General features: G+C 34.9%; 2 protein-coding genes across 2 annotated transcripts in view; one reads left to right on the forward strand and one right to left on the reverse strand.

Moving 5' to 3' along the window:
- The window catches only part of Fbxo42 (F-box protein 42), a 224,233-nt gene that overhangs the window by 128,184 nt on the left and 78,731 nt on the right, over positions 1-17,318 (reverse strand). The gene's annotated exons all lie outside the window — the stretch shown is intronic.
- The window catches only part of LOC136826434 (mediator of RNA polymerase II transcription subunit 15-like), an 18,027-nt gene continuing 10,091 nt past the window's right edge, over positions 9,383-17,318 (forward strand). The window contains exon 1 of the mRNA XM_067083655.1: positions 9,383-9,469. Within this exon, the coding sequence (XP_066939756.1) occupies positions 9,440-9,469 (30 nt within the window). The 5' untranslated portion in view covers positions 9,383-9,439. The remainder of the gene's footprint in view (positions 9,470-17,318) is intronic.

Consider the following 17,318-nt stretch of genomic DNA (forward strand, 5'->3'; position numbering starts at 1 on the left):
AGACATAAAACAGTCATATTATGCAAGTGAGCATATCAAAAGGCCAAGCCTTACAGGAAGTCTGCACTAACTGTGGAACGTTTGCAAACCTCAACTTTCCCACGGAAGGAAGGCAAGAGCTTAAACGCTGACATGCCAATGGCAATATTATTGCGGCTCGTGCAATGCCAAAAGCTTCCAGATGTATTTTACAATCATGGTTGAGCGAGAGAGAGAGAGAGAGAGAGAGAGAGAGAGAGAGAGAGAGAGAGAGAGAGAGAGAGAAAGCGATGAGGATACAGAAACACACCCAGAGAGGTTGTATTGATTTGCTGATATCATGAGCGGGAGTGGCATGAAGAAATGTAATTTGAGAGAGAGAATAGAGCAGAACAGAATTTAAAATTTAGGCCAACGGCCAAGCGCTGAGACCTATGGGGTCATTTAGCGCTGAAAGGGAAATTGACAGTAAGAAGGTTTGAAAGGTGTAACAAGAGGAAAACCTCACATTTGCACTATGAAACAATTGTTAGGAGAGGGTGAAAAGTCAGATGGAAGAAAGATAATATGAACGGAGGTACAGAAAAAGGAATGAAAGAGTTTGCCGCTAGGGGGCCGAAGGGACGCTGCAAGACCCTTAAGTGCACCGTGTGAGGTGCACTGACGGCACTACTCCCCTACGGAGTTGAGAGAGAGAGAGAGAGAGAGAGAGAGAGAGAGAGAGAGAGAGAATTCAGTGCAACTAAAACTCAGCTTTTGAAATGTGTTTCTAGTCAATAACTGACGCAGTCTGTAAAAATCGATATTCATTCAAACCCACACTGATCACCGATGTTTACTCTTGTGTATTATTCTATATATTATTATACTATACATAACGTTCTAAAAGACTTGACGAATAGCAAAACACAGGACAGACTTATCTTAACACACAAACACTCGATGAAACTGGAGGCATATTACATTTTTTCATTTTCATCAACCCTTTTATCTATTTGAAAAGCTTTCCTTTTTTTGTTATGTCGTCTTTTTTTCAGATCCCTAGGTGAATAAGTCCTTTGTTCAAATCTGGAATGCTGCTGGAAAAGTGAAAGCTTTATCTCCTCTAACAAACGAAGTTATATTGGAGAGCTGTTCGAAGGCATCGTAGATGCTACGATTGACATCTATTCTCTCTCTCTCTCTCTCTCTCTCTCTCTCTCTCTCTCTCTCTCTCTCTCTCTCTCTCTCTCTCTCAAACCGGTGTAAATGCGGTTATCTCAGTGTTCTTGTGACAATAGCAACAAGGATAAATGACGTTGCTTTAGGCAGAGGTCTGGACAAATGCACACCCAAGGTTATTCAGCGTACATTCTTTTTTTATATTGGAGCTATACTTTCCACATTAAAGCTGGCACCACTGGATTATCATTTCCAAATTAACTGGAAGCTAATGTACTTTAAATGATCTCTGATTTAGTGGATGCTCCTGGCATCTTTAGCTGTGGCGATTTAAAATAATCACTTTCACATCTCAACAGAGCAGCATGAATCCAGACGCATTTAAGAACAATACAACCCCAAAAGTATAGTAAAAGAGAAAAAGGAGCGAGTATTATCTTTATAAAAAATATTCTCAGCATATTAAATAAACAAGTATTCGCTTGACCTTCATACATTAAACATTAAAGCAAAACCAAAGAAAAGAAACTTTTGATCAGAACTTAATAGTTTACCAACACGAAAAAAGAATGGTCTCTAACAGCAAAGTTTCGTAGAAATGGTTTCTATTACATACCACGGAAGAGGCAGAGAGCGTTGGGCATCCAGGATTTAATTCCCAAAGGTATTCGGGTCAACAGGAAGCTTTCCGCGCACTTAGAATTTACATTTCCTCGTGGCCTGTGTTTGGTTCCGGGTGAGGAACGGAGGAAACAAGTACCAATTTTCGGACGGCAGCAGATCTCAATACGAGATGTAAAGAAGAGGAGGTTTCTTCACTATTAAACCAATAGGGAACAAAAGCTGATAGAGAAGAGAAACGCTGACCAATAAAAATATTGTTATACGATCAATGCAGTGATTGTCAATACAGTTATATTCTCTCAAAGCTCTGAGTCATTGAGTGGGTCTCTCTCTTTACGACATCCCTGTTGTCTATCTCTCTGGTCTTATTGTTGGCATAGCTATAGATGCGTTTGCTTGGCTCTCTAATAAACAGTATCTCAACTGGTTACTGTTTTAATTGCATTACTGTCATACTCAATCTTCATGTTTCTTGTGAAGAGGCAATAAAGTTGACACTGACGAGAAATAAATATATATATATATATATATATATATATATATATATATATATATATATATATATATATATATATATATATATATATATATAACTACGACATGAACAGTAGGTTCTCCAGTAGTTTGTACTACATTATCATTTTTTTATCATTTTGAATATTCATTGTTTTTTTTCTTCTCTCTCTCTCAGTATCTATCTTCTCAGTGATTTTATTTGACGATTTCTGTTTGGTACGTGATTTCTTATTGCTTAGTTAACTTAGGTTTTATGTTCCTTTTTTTACTTTATATTATTATGTATTTTAAAGTTTTGTCAATTATATATAACTGTTTTAATACTTTTAGATTTAGTCAATCGGTATAGTTTTCTTACTGTTTCTTTTTATTTTTATGTAATTCCATAGATAAGTGACCCTGATGATGGGAAAAGTTACGTATTCCCGAAATACCTCTGTTAATTTCTAAGAAATAATAATGTCTATTTTATGGCTATCCTGTTCCTCCTTATAATATACATACACACACACACACACACACACACACATATATATATATATATATATATATATATATATATATATATATATATATATATATATATATATATATATATATATATATATATTTTTCTTCTCTTCAGTATCAACTTTACTGCCTCTTCACAAGAAACATGAAGATTGAGTATGACAGTAATGCAACTAAAACAGTAACCAGTTGAGATACTGTTTATTAGAGAGCCTAGCAAACGCATCTATAGCTTTGCCAACAATAAGGCCAGAGAGATAGACAACAGGGATGACGTATGCGGCTTCAGTCTATTTGATTTCCAAATTTTATTCAGCCTTCCCATTGTATCATTTGCCTTGCTTTAGACTTTCACTAGATTTCAACTCGAGAGAACCCGTACTGAATATCATTGTTCCCAAACATCTAAAAAATTCAACTTCCTTAGTCTTTTCTTTGTCTGATGTTTTTTCATCACACAGTCAGTCCTCATTGCTTCTATTTGAACTTACATTTATTTTGACTCCCATCTCTACAGTCATTTAATGTATTCTATTCAGCCAGCTTTTTAAATCTTGTGGTTTTGTGCTGATTAAATCTGCATCATCTCCATATTTTTAGCCTGTGAAGTTTCTATCGTTATTCCAATTTAAACCCTCCCCTTCCATCTCTGGCCAACTTTTTCATTACAAAATCGATGAGAAGGACAAACAGCAAAGGTGAAATAACATTCCCTTGTAACATCTCACCTTTTCGTGCAAATTCACTTGACAAGACAAATTGACATTAAACTTTCATCTACTTCGTTCATGGATGATTTCAATTAGCTTTACATTTTAGCAGGAATTCCATACTGATGCAAGACCTTCAGTATCATTGGTCTGTGGACTGTGAAATGAGTTCTCGTAATCAACCAATGCCACCAGAATGGGATTTTTAAGTTCCATACGCAAATATTTCATGTGTACAACTCCTGCCTTTGCTAAAAACGAGCTTGTTCATCTCTGAGCCTTTTGTCAATATTTCCTCCAGTCTATTGAGAACAAGAAAGAGAGAGAGAGAGAGAGAGAGAGAGAGAGAGAGAGAGAGAGAGAGAGAGAGAGAGAGAGAGAGAGCCAGCATACACACACATATAATATATATGTACATATATATGTGTGTGTCTATGTGTGCGTATGCAGTTTAAACCCCGTGGTATTACAGTAGTAGACATTTTGTCTCTAGTGTCGTATGAACAGCGAATCAAAAGCTATTTAGAAATCAAGGTTGCCAAAACCGACCGAAATTAGCTTCGTCAGGGAGGTACATTGTTGACGTTTCACGATATGGAGAAATGTTTAAAACATATATCAGTTCCTAATTTCTGGCCTTGAAAAGTACTGGAGAGAGAGAGAGAGAGAGAGAGAGAGAGAGAGAGAGAGAGAGAGAGAGAGAGAGAGAGAGTGTCCTTAGCTACCAAAAAAAAAAAAAAAAAGGCAAATAACAGGTCAAGGCGAAGACCATGAAATTGCTACTGTGGTTCAACTAAACTGAGTAATCCCTTCTAAATGACAGTATTAAAAAGGACCTGGTAACTTCCCCCTTCACACTAGTGGCTTCATAGTCTCGTAGAAAAGGAAATATTCTTTAACTAGTTACCAAGAGGTAATAGCTGAGACCGTAATATTTCACTTGTCTTTCATGAATACCTTATCCTCTCCAAGCAAGCAGAGTTTTGCAAGTTACGAAAGGCATATTCATTTAATTTACTACGTCTCAGTTCATTATTCATGAAAATTTTATTTATTTTTCATTTCTTCATCTGTGCTCATTTATTTTCGTCTGTATATAGTTATAAATCATGGAAATTTCTACTTATTCACTTATTCATGTTGTTGTTAAAAGTCGGAGGTGTCGATATACTGTTTTTATATTAAAATTACTTGTTAGCCAAAGAGTTTATAGTCTAGAGTCAAGTTAACGAATTAATAAAGAAAATAACGAAGGGATGTCCCTAAGTTGTTTCCAAAATGGAAAAAAATACCATCATGAAATCTAAACCAGTAATGGTAGGTCTTGCCGGACACAAGAATCATAGCAGAGTGACTAACACAGAAGCATACGACTCTCCCATGACCTAAGGATCGGTGATCTCAAGCGTTTAAAATGATTACCTTTCACTGTCTATAATTTTTTATATAGTAAAATGGAAGGTTCCAACGCGGCGAGGGTCATGCCGAAATTAGAGTGGGCACTCAAGCAGCGCCGAAAGATTTGCCCCATAGCCTAAAGGGTTGTTATACTATGGGAACGATGAGGAAGGAAGTCAGTTATTATAGCAAACGATGCTAACCATACTTCAGATTAGTTACATTTGACCTTCAGTACTCTGATCAATTATGACGAGGTAATATTAGGTTTATAATTTTTTTTATTAATACTTAATTCTTTTCTTCAAAGACCTGTAAATGTTTTGATACTTATTCAATAGTCTTTCCTTTTCCTATCACAAATTTAAAGACAAGTAGAAAACAACGATTAGTCAAAACTGATATAAGTAAATGTGAAAAAAATTTAACTGATATAAGTAAATGTGAAAAAACTTGCACTAAATTGCGTACATTCACGTACAAAAGTGTAAAATTAATACTACCTTATATCTACAGAACAAGAAATCTTGAAACACTTTTGTATTTACAGTACCATTATAGCGTTTACCACATCATAACAATGTTTAATACGCCTGGAATCAATTTCCAACATCCATCTCGCCCCACTTGTTTTTCGAAATTTGTTGTGTTTATTATTAGGAATTCTGCGAGGCCCTCAGCCATTTCTACACGCAAAAAGAAAAAAAAAATTTTTTAGACGAGTTCTTGGAGAGGGTTTGCATTTCTACGCGTTGTCCGACACCTTAGATGGCAGTTTTATGTTTTCCTTAAAATTCCATTATCCCACTTTCGCTCTGTATCCCGAGTGACCTCTCGTGCCAACATCTGCTACCCCATGCAAGCATGCTAATGCAACGCCTACGAAACACACGTAGACACGAGTTCACCAAGAGAGAGAGAGAGAGAGAGAGAGAGAGAGAGAGAGAGAGAGAGAGAGAGAGAGAGAGAGAGAGAGCTTGCAATATCCTTCAGGTTACATAATTCTGATCAACAAATTTCCTATTTGCAGAGTTCTTTACAAACGGAAAAGTAACATGGACAGATACACCATTATGCAAATTGCGAACATGATCCCAGACAATAGAGAGAAAGAAAAACATTCATTTCCTCATTCCATTTAGGGCGTAGTTTACGGAATATTTCTCACTTGTGGTCCGGACACTTCCGATGTCCACCGGCTATCGTTTAAGGAGTACAATCCTTCGGGACAAAGAGCAAAACAAAAAGAAAACCACTGAGGTGTTTTCTGGGTGTGGTAGGAAATGATAATAGAAACAACAATGGAAATTTGCAACTGAAGTTAGACACTGCGTTAAGAACCACAAGTAATTAGTAACATGCATTTTCTTCCTAAAAAATGCCAGCTATTTTCTCTCCCACTCTCTCTCTTTCTCTCTCTCTCTCTCAGTACCGAACATTTTGAGCGCCAAGTATCTGATTTATCAAGTCCTGTATTATACTGAAGCACAAATGAATGCAAACGAAATTAACGCATTATACAGAACCATACACATACAATATAAAAATGTACAAACAAAGGCCACTGAGTAACATACAGAAATCCTCAGTCATTCAATATGGAACATACCCCTATTCTAATAACTTGTAATGTTAGGTGTCATTTAACTGATGATTTTATCTGTCCCAACCAGAACTCGTTGCGAACTAAGTCTTGAAATTCAGTTAGCTAGGATTCTACTGATCACTTCTCCAAGAAAAATAGAAGACTAAAATACTCTTAATCTCAAGTTGACGTATCTACCCAGGCAATATAGTAAACATTAAACTATGCATCAAGTGGGTGACCAGAATGACATCAGCAGGAATAGTTCTAAAGGCCACAATAGTCCAGGGAAAAACTACCCTCTACCAACAAACTCTGGAATGTAACTTTGGAATTTCATCCTTGCTTCCGTTGAGTGAGCGAGCGGGTGTCTGTCAGTCTGTTTTCGCGGGCTCTCTCTCTCTCTCTCATATATATACATACATTATATACAGTATATATATATATATATATATATATATATATATATATATATATATATATACACGTACATATATATATTATATATATATATATATATATATATATATTATATATATATATATATATATATATATATATATATATATATATATATATATATATATATATATATATATATATATATACATAAGGACAGATCCACAGTATTTATATGCAGCATGGCTTCCTATAGTTTGTCCGCGTGAGTTTGTTAGACACTGAGCTCGCAAAGGTGTGGCCACTTCTGTTTAGCCGTTGATATATTTCCCTTAACGTTAATCCCTTGTTTACGGTTTTGTCTGAGACCTGTCATTTACTGTTATGGTTGCTTGACGTGATAGTTCTTCAGTAGATGGTTGGTTTGTGATTAAGCTATAAAGCGACCCCTGACCTTCTATTATAAATACCTTATCCCGCCCACGTGTCCCGGAAACTCAGGTTTAGAAGAGGTCAAAATTATGCCATATTATTGGCTTTTATGAAAAAACTGTTTCCAATGAAAATATTTAAAGTTAGATGTGTTATTACTCTCGATTTTAAACTCATGGCTGTTCTTTAGAAAACTTTCTCTTGAGTAGGCTCAGCCAAGTCCATACTTTTATCATAACAATGAGACGTTTGTCACCAAGGGGAGTCTCCTTTTTCTCCCCACCCTAACGATCTTAGTTTGACAGACTATAAGGGGTCAGTTTTTTTATGATCTCAGATTAAGTCGGATTCAAGAAGAGAGGATAATAAAGGGTCTATGGAACACAGACCAGGGGTATAATTTCAATTTCGCCCTTTTTGTACAGGTAACATTGATTCCAGGATATGTCTTTGGGTTAAGTCATTGACATGGATTACTGTGTCGGCCTTAGTGCAGTTAACGCGGTGACCATTGTTAAGCCAAAAGGGTATACACAAATAATAGCCTGGCCATCCATTGCCCTAACTATGGTCACCGTATTAACTGGGCTAAGGAGTGCACAGTAATCTGTACAAAAGGATCCTCTACTATTCTTTCTCTTCTTGAATCCGACTTATCAGAGATCATCGAGAAACTGACCTCTGAGGGAGCCTTGTTCTGTGTAAATACGGTGTATCTGTGCTTTGCATATTATGGGCTGCTCTATAAGCCAGAGCCTGTGCTGGTACAATGCCAACTCAGTCACAAACAACAACCACCATTTTATTTCACGGTGAGACTGACAATGTCAATAATTATATATATTTATACATATACATTTATATATACATATATATGTATATATATAATATATATGATACAATATATATATATATATAATATATATATATATATATATATATATATATATATTTATATATATTATACATAAAATGTGTGTAATTACAAAATGCTGATAAACAACCTTATTTCATTTAATTTAACTCGACTTAAAAAGATTAGCCAAACATTTCCTCTAATAAATATAGACATTTAACAAATATCTTCACACCTAAGTCAGTTCAGGAAGTGAACACAGGAAGACACAAAATCGCTAATTAATAAATGAAAAAGATTCTGACTCATAAATTTTTTACGAATTAACCTGAGCACTGACAAACACAATCCCGTAAAAGAGACAATGTATCAATAAATAAATGATGATTCAGTCACAATACAAAGAAATTCAAACAATCCCACAAGTTACGTTAAACATTAGCAGTAAAAACGCTTTGATACTCGAATATTATGAGGACATCATAAAGTAATAAAAAAAAGATTAGATAACAAGCAAAAATTGACAGAAATATGTCATTAATTCAAGGAAATAAGCAACATGAAATTATGTAGAATTTTAAAAACCAAATTTTGTAAAATTTGCAATTAATTGAGCTTACGATTAACAAAACATTTCGAACCCTTACATTGTATCGTATCGGTTGATGAATATATCAGATTGCGAAGACTTGAGTTTTTAAGTATATACTCTATTAATTATTATATTTTTTATTAATATTTTTATATTTTCATGAGGTCATGTTTCAGAACCATCTGTGTCACTCACTGTACACTGATAAATGTATAAGAATACATTTACCAATGTAAGTGACACATAAATGATTTTGGAACATGACCTCATAAAAATACAAAAATATTAATAAAAAATATAACAATTAATAGCGTATATACTTAAAAACCTCAAAGTCTTCGCAATCTGATAAATTCATCAACCGATACGATACAATGTAAATCACGCCGAGACCTTGAAACTCTCCGCTAGCCGTACTCTCTCGACAGCGACCACCCAGCACCGCCCAATCTCAGCTGCTGACGCTCCTCCTCCTCCTCCTCCTCCTCCTCCGAGGGTGGCAGCAGCAGGAACAACAAGACCCACAGCACCAGCAGGGGCCTGAACTTGACCCCCGGCCCACGTTCGTTAGTCGGTTTGTGAGAGAGTGTAAAAGTGGGGTTCGTGAGTTCGTGCATGCGTACTAGACGAGGGCATAAAGAGTGTGTCAGTAGGGCCAGAGCGTTCAGTGTAAGGTCATGGTTTGTGCAACGTGGTTAGTAGTGCTGGTGAGTGGCTTAACGGCGACGGAAAATAAGGTTGATGACTGGCAAGTCATGACTCGTTACATTTGTGTCATGTTAACTCCATACGGACGTTATGGAAGGGTTCCCAGTGCAGAGCTGGTGTTGGTCATTTCTGTCATTTTGGGGAGTTAATGTTTACTGTCTATTAGTGGATTTCGATTAATTCACCAGGCCATATATATATATATATATATATATATATATATATATATATATATATATATATATATATATATATATATATATATATATATACATATATACTGTATATAAATAATAAATAATATATATGTATATATATATATATATAAGTATACACATATATTGGGAGTTTCTAAATATTTTCTGCTAGATGATTTTGATTAATTTAGCTACAAACTTAGGGACATATATACATACTATATATACATATATGTATACACATATATATAGTGTATATATAACTAAAGACATTTTCCCTTTTAAAATGGATGGTGTCAAGAGGGTAGAGCCTTCCAGTTATCAGCAAGTCTTTGGGAAGAAGATGGTGGCCCTTTCCCCTTTTATTATTTCCCACGCAGAAACTGGTCCTTATTCATAGCCACGATGGTGGGCAGCAAAGCTTGAATCGGACCACTGACCTTCCAAATGCATACATACATACATACATATTATTTATAATATATATATATATATATATATATATATATATATATATATATATATATATATATATATATATATATATATATATATATATATTACACACACACACACATTCTCAAGTATTTAGTCCTGCTGAAATTATAACGCACCACTGTACGAGTGTCCTATACTAATATCACAAGTTCATTTTACTTCTCGTCTGATAACATTTATTCTGCAACTCTTTTCCACAACCTTCCAAAATACAAGTTCCTCGTTGGATGAGTCGGTAGAGTTCTCGGCTAGCACTCTGCTAGACCTGAGTTCGAGTCCCCGGCCAGCCAATGAAGAATTAGAGGAATTTACTTCTGGTGATAGAAATTCATTTCTCGGTATAATGTGGGTTGGATTCCACAAAAAAACTGTAGGTCCCGCTGCTAGGTAACCAATTGGTTATCTTTCGGGCCAGCCCTAGGAGAGCTGTTAATCAGCTCAGTGGTCTGGTTAAACTAAGGTATACTTTTTAACTTCCAAAATACAAATTTTTAAACCCGTATCTTTTCGATCCACGTCTGTATGCGATACTGCGATAAATTATTTTGCCTCGGGGATTGAATGTTTCCTGATAATAACAAAAAGCGCCTTGGGACATTTGGGCCACTAATTGTTATGGCTACTGTAACAGGAACGTTTATTTCATATATAACTTTCACTCGAGACAAAATATGACTCGGACTCTCCTTGTTCATTGCTCAGGGAAAGGTAGACGCTCCAATCATCAAGCACTCTGGTTCCGTTCTGGTTTTCCACGCCAGTTAAGCTAATCTAGAGTAATTTTTTTTTCAAGACAATCCAACTCCAAAAACCTGTTTCCCAGTTTTCCTGTTATGACAGCAATTTTGCTGTTTTTCCGTCCGATAAAACTCGTTCTGTTCAGTAACCCGTACCTCTCACTCGGCTAATTTCACTGTCACCATCGATACCATTCAGCGTTTAGTTATTTAGAGTCACAGAGTTCGTATTTGAAAAATACCTATGAAGTCACAAAGTTCTCTAAAGTACTAGCCATTGTATTTTACTATCTTTTTTTTTATCTTGATTCTGACCACTTCTGGAAGTGTCTTTATGTTTAGCTACCTGTTAAAAGGAAGAACCATTTTACTTCAGTCTCTGATTATTTCCTCTTTCTCTAAAACGCGTGGTTTCTTCCAACTACCATTCCTTTTACCATCCATAACACGGATTCGGAAAAATAAGGTGGTTTCTGTCTCATCATTACCAGCGGACACCTTTTAGACTTTATATTTCTCACATTTCCCAAGATTTTAATTGAAATTTCTCTTGTACTATTAATTAAATATGACCCGTTTTAATCGCTACACTGCCTGATTCTGATTTTTTACACCTGACTGACTTTACAGGATTTGCACACTGAACTATTTCTCATGATATCTTACAGTTTGTTTCTCTTTTGTCAGTCCATTTCTCTTTTAAGTTAATGACTTGCCATAATATAGGCAAAAGTGAAACAAAGACTTTTCACACCGCACAGCATACGTTTCTCATGTCAAAGACCTTTAGCTGAAAAGGCCACCTTATCAAATTTTAGCTACTCCATCAATTTCTTCAAAGACAGGATAAAATTACTGTCTTATATATACCTGTCCGTTGAGGGAGACAGTTGCTCCAGGAAATATATCGCTGTAAAATCAACCCTTTTGGTGTTTTAATGGCTACCTTTATTATACCTTTATTATATATATATATATATATATATATATATATATATATATGTGTGTGTGTGTGTGTGTGTGTGTGTGTGTGTGCTGTATGAGCAAAAACTCTACTATGGTATGAGAGTTTATACATACATGGTGCAAATCAGTCGTTCTTTCTTGAAATGTAAAAAAAAAAATGTTCCACAGCTATATAAAAATGCGTGAATTTCAAAATACGTGTATATTTCAAAGATTATTTAGCAACTAAGCCTGCAGACGATAGACGAAAAGTTTAATAAATTTTTTTGTGCAATCTCAAAAATATTGTAAAATTCGCGCTTTTTTAAAATGACGAACTGTTGTGCATGTATATACACATATATATAATCCAATTACAAAAATTAAATATATCCTTTCCCTAAAATAAACCTTCCCAGCACACGGCTAAAAAGTAACTGAACATAAAAAAACAGGAAGTAAACAAAAAAGCAGAACATCGTTAAATACCCAGACCTCTTCCATACCTTTGTTTGTTGCATAACTGTTCTCCTGTTTTGTTTATTTCCTGCTTGGTTTAATTTTTTTTTATGTCTAGTCACTTTTTAACTTCGTATTGGGTAGGTCTGTTTTAGGCAAAAAATTATTTTTGTAAGTTTAGTATATGCAGCGACGTTCTTTGTCATTGTACATATATAGATATAAACGCATATATATATATATATATATATATATATATATATATATATATATATATATATATATATATATATATATATATATATATATAGACAAAATCCACGAAGGAAAGTGAACAATGGAGTACTTTTCTTCGTGGATTTTTGTCTTTATATATTCATCACGTTCCATATTTTCGTGATTCATTTTCATATATATATATATATATATATATATATATATATATATATATATATATATATATATATATATATATATATATATATATATATATATATATATATATACTATATATGTGTTGTGTATGTGTGTGCTTGGGTGTGTATGTAGATCATCGACACCAAAGCACAATAAAGCAAAGTGCTTCTGTGAAATTCCCCCACTCATGTTTTTTCTTCTATTCATCCTCTTCTATAAAAATCCACCATCCCTTCTCATTATTCTCAACCTAAGGTCTTAGCCCTCCAACTCCTAGGTGCCCAGGTATTGTGCAAAGCACATGCCCAATCCATCATCTTCTTCCTTTCGGTATCATCTCACCTAAATGTGGAACGTACGTAATTTCCCAGATGGCATCATTTCTAACTCAATCTTACCATGATATCTTAGTCCACAACTGTTTTCACTGACATGAACGAAAATTCCATTGTCCAGCGCTACATATCCTATACTTTTATTTACACTGATGTATTTTCTTTTCCAATGATTTTTCAGTCAGACCAATGTAAAAGTTGTCACGGAACCCACATGGGATTTGATGAACACATTCTTTAGTGCTGTCGGGAGAGTTCTTTATAAGCACATGTTTCATTTTTTATTGTTCTTAAAATCGACGTTAACTCCAAAATTCTTTAGCAGATGGGGGATATCTTTGAAATTATTACTTTATGGTAATATTACTTGGCAGGTTTTCGTATTGTGGGTTTTTCTGTTGTTATCAAAAACATTCTTCACTGTCTCTCTTAAGCACTGTCTAATACAGAATAAAGGATATTCTAATCTCTTCCATGTATTCCTAATCATATCTATTTCATCATGAATGGACTCAGGGCTACATATACGTAAGGCTCATAAAAACAGGGATGCGAAAAACTGACTTACCTCGCTGTGGTTTTAAATATAAACAAACACACACACACACACACACACACACACACACACATATATATATATATATATATATATATATATATATATATATATATATATATATATATATATATATATATATATATATATATATATATATATATATATATATATATATATATATATATATATATATATATATATATAGAGAGAGAGAGAGAGAGAGAGAGAGAGAGAGAGAGAGAGAGAGAGAGAGAGAGAGAAAGAGAGAGAGAGAGAGCCGAGTGGCAACATTATTGCCTATTGCAGCAGGGGTGGAAGTAAATGGCATGATAATTGGCTCCTCTTGCATCACCTGTCAGTTTTTGCTTCGGAAGTAAAAGGCATCGTTTCCTTATCTGGGCTTATACCATTTGTACTGTATGGCAGTCTACCTTCTCCTGGCCCCCTACCCTTTATCCCCTGGGTCCCTTTCCAAATATTCCAATCAGGTTACGACCCTTCATTTGCCCTGTCTACAACCGAGGGTCGACACGCTCTTCGTGAAGGGCCAGATGGAATGGAGGGAAAAAATATGACCTTTTGATGGCTGCCTCTCTCCTTGGCTACAGGATACTCGCGCGTTACTTTCTCGTCTACGGACAGTTTTCTTTTCTTGCTGGGAACATTACCTTTTTAACTTTTTACTCCGAAGTTGTGATGGCCAATACATTTATCAAGAAAGATTTATGTACAGTATATACATACACGTACACGATTTCTTACATGTGTTTGTACTCTACTCAAGAAAAAGCACATTGAAAACTTCCAACCATTAAAGTCTTTCGATGAATAGGATCTAACTTTGACCTTACCATTTTCAGTCTGCGTAGAACAGCGTAAAGCGGTTATTGTTTTTCACTTAGCAAAATACATAGACGAAAGTCAGCCATCTACACTCGTATTTCCGGTGTAATCATCCTTCTTCGCCTTACGCTAAGTAAACTCAAGTATACTAAAGTGTATTACAGAATGAAAAATAATTCCTCTATATACTCACATGCATGTGTGCATGTATAAAGCCCCCCCTCTCTCTCTCTCTCTCTCTCTCTCTCTCTCTCTCTCTCTCTCTCTCTCAAGCTATATTTAGTTCCAAAGTAATCGCGGAATGACCTTACCGTGAACTTTCTTAGAGCATTACAATTACCTGACCGTCTAATCACCGTCTTAGCGCCGACCACCGCCGCACCTTGGCTACTTCCGCCTGCGTAGAAACGACCTTGCCAACCACGTGCACGCGGCTGTTCAGTGAGAGCGTTTTTTTTATGTTTTTTTGTTTTAATCTTGCTACCAAAATGTTTCTGATATATTTTTACGCACTTTTGATCTACTTGGCCTTTCTGTCGGGTTTCTCATTAACATAAAATAATTGAATAATGCAATTTTCCTGTTTAAAGTAAGGTCGATTTCTTATGCTTGTCTTGTGAATGTCTACAGCCCGGAAAATATGACAATATTTTCCGGAAAATATATACATACTCATATATGTGTGTGTGTGGCACTTATTCCCTTTAAACGGAAACACGATGGTTATATTGCAGCCCTATTAAAAAATCAACATGTTACATTTAAAAACCCTTTTGCGTAAACCTAACCTTAACGCTTGGTCGATTTTCTTGCAAAAAAAAAAAAAAAAAAACATTAATTGCCTCTGCAAGGAATGATTGGTAGGTAAACCAGATTAGTCGAAGCCACCTTCACTTGCGAGGGAAAAACACTTTTTACTTGACGGTCAACCTCGGTCTATTACCTCGGTCGATTATTACTCTCTTAAATAAGGGGACTGATTAAAATTCAGCTCTCTCTCTCTCTCTCTCTCTCTCTCTCTCTTGTAGCCTACTTAATTCACTACCGCCATAGCATACGATGCAAAACGGACAAAGGTGAAAGTAATTCTTACGCTGGAAAAAAAAAGGTGCATCTTATAATCGACCTGCTCAGTGGGGAGAGACAAGCTTGCTTCGAAGAAATGGATGAAAAAGTTGGGGGATGACGATTACAGACTAGATGCGTCTCCTTTCAGCTCTCAAATCTCGAGCGTTCTGTCAAGTGAACTTTCGGTTGGGTTTTTTTCCCTTATAGTACACAGGTCTTTATTTTCTTTAATTAGTATTTATTTACATACTTTCATGCGTAGAGCAAACAAACACGCGCGCGCGCATGCGCATAGGCTACACATTTTATATATATATATATATATATATATTTTATATATATATATATATATATATATATATATATATATATATATATATATATATGTGTGTGTGTGTGTGTGTGTGTATACACACTGCAACCACACACACATATAATTAAATATGTGAGTATATAGGCTATATATATATACATATATATATTACAATTATATATATACTTATATGTATATATATATATATATATATATATATATATATATATATATATATATATATATATATATATATATATATATATATGTGTGTGTGTGTGGGTATGTATATACATACACACACCCACATATATATATACATATATATGTATATATATATATACATATATATATATATATATATATATATATATATATATATATATATATATATATATATATATATATATATATATATATATATATATATATAATCATGCCTAAAACATGAACGTCAAAAGTATTATAATCCTTTGTGAGCATTAGCTTCCAAGAGCCTTTATCAAAATCTAGTATCTTTATAACAACAAAATTAAAAAACACTTTGGCCTGATAGTGACCTTGCTGTTCTAAAATCTTTTTTCCTTTCTTCATTTCTTCAGCCAATTAGCACTTTCAGTCATCTCCATTATTCATGAATACTGTCACTCAACATATTTTCTTCGGTTAACTACCAATCCTTTATCTTATCAAGAGTTCTTACACTATATATGTATATATGGTCATCACATTCCCTTCAATCAGTCACCACCTCCCGTTCAATTCTCGTCACCTTACTAATCGCGTTTATCTCCTATATTCCTCATGGCGTTCTAATTAGGAAATTATTACTTCCCTAATTATGATAATTACCAGTCATGTTGTACTCAGCTAATTAAACGTAATTAGGATTTCTCACAGCCTCCTCTTCTAATTAGCAATTCAGATCATGGCATCATTTTCAGAAACTATAGCCATTTCTTCAAGCACACAGGTATCCTGTCACACAGGTATTCTCTCTTCACCTAATGAGCCCTCTTCTTTATTCACGTCAGATTTTACAATGTAATGAATTCATGAATGGGGGAGAAAATGAGTGAATAAATTAATGGAGTGATGTACTGACATTTACCTTTGCCGACATTTGGGGGTCTAAATTATTCTGGAGAAACCCGAATACCCGTAACCCAGCTTAACCCCCTTCAAACTCGCCCTACAACATCCCCAAATGGAAAGGAGGAGGACTTTTAAGCAGTTGCAGGGAGACGAAGATCTTTGTGGTGCACCTTATGCAGTTTGTTTTCATTCTCTTCTGCTTTAGGAAGCAACTGAAATGTGATGTACAAATACACTCATTTTTAGTTTTCTGAAAAGAAAACTATCGTGCCAGCTTTGTCTGTCCGTCCGCAATTTTTTCTGTCTGCACTTTATTCTGTCAGCACCTTTTCTGTCCGCCCTCAGATCTTAAAAACTACTGAGGCTAGAAGGCTGCAGATTG

This window comes from Macrobrachium rosenbergii, chromosome 41, assembly GCF_040412425.1.
Source record: "Macrobrachium rosenbergii isolate ZJJX-2024 chromosome 41, ASM4041242v1, whole genome shotgun sequence".
Classification (NCBI taxonomy): Eukaryota; Metazoa; Arthropoda; class Malacostraca; order Decapoda; family Palaemonidae; genus Macrobrachium; species Macrobrachium rosenbergii.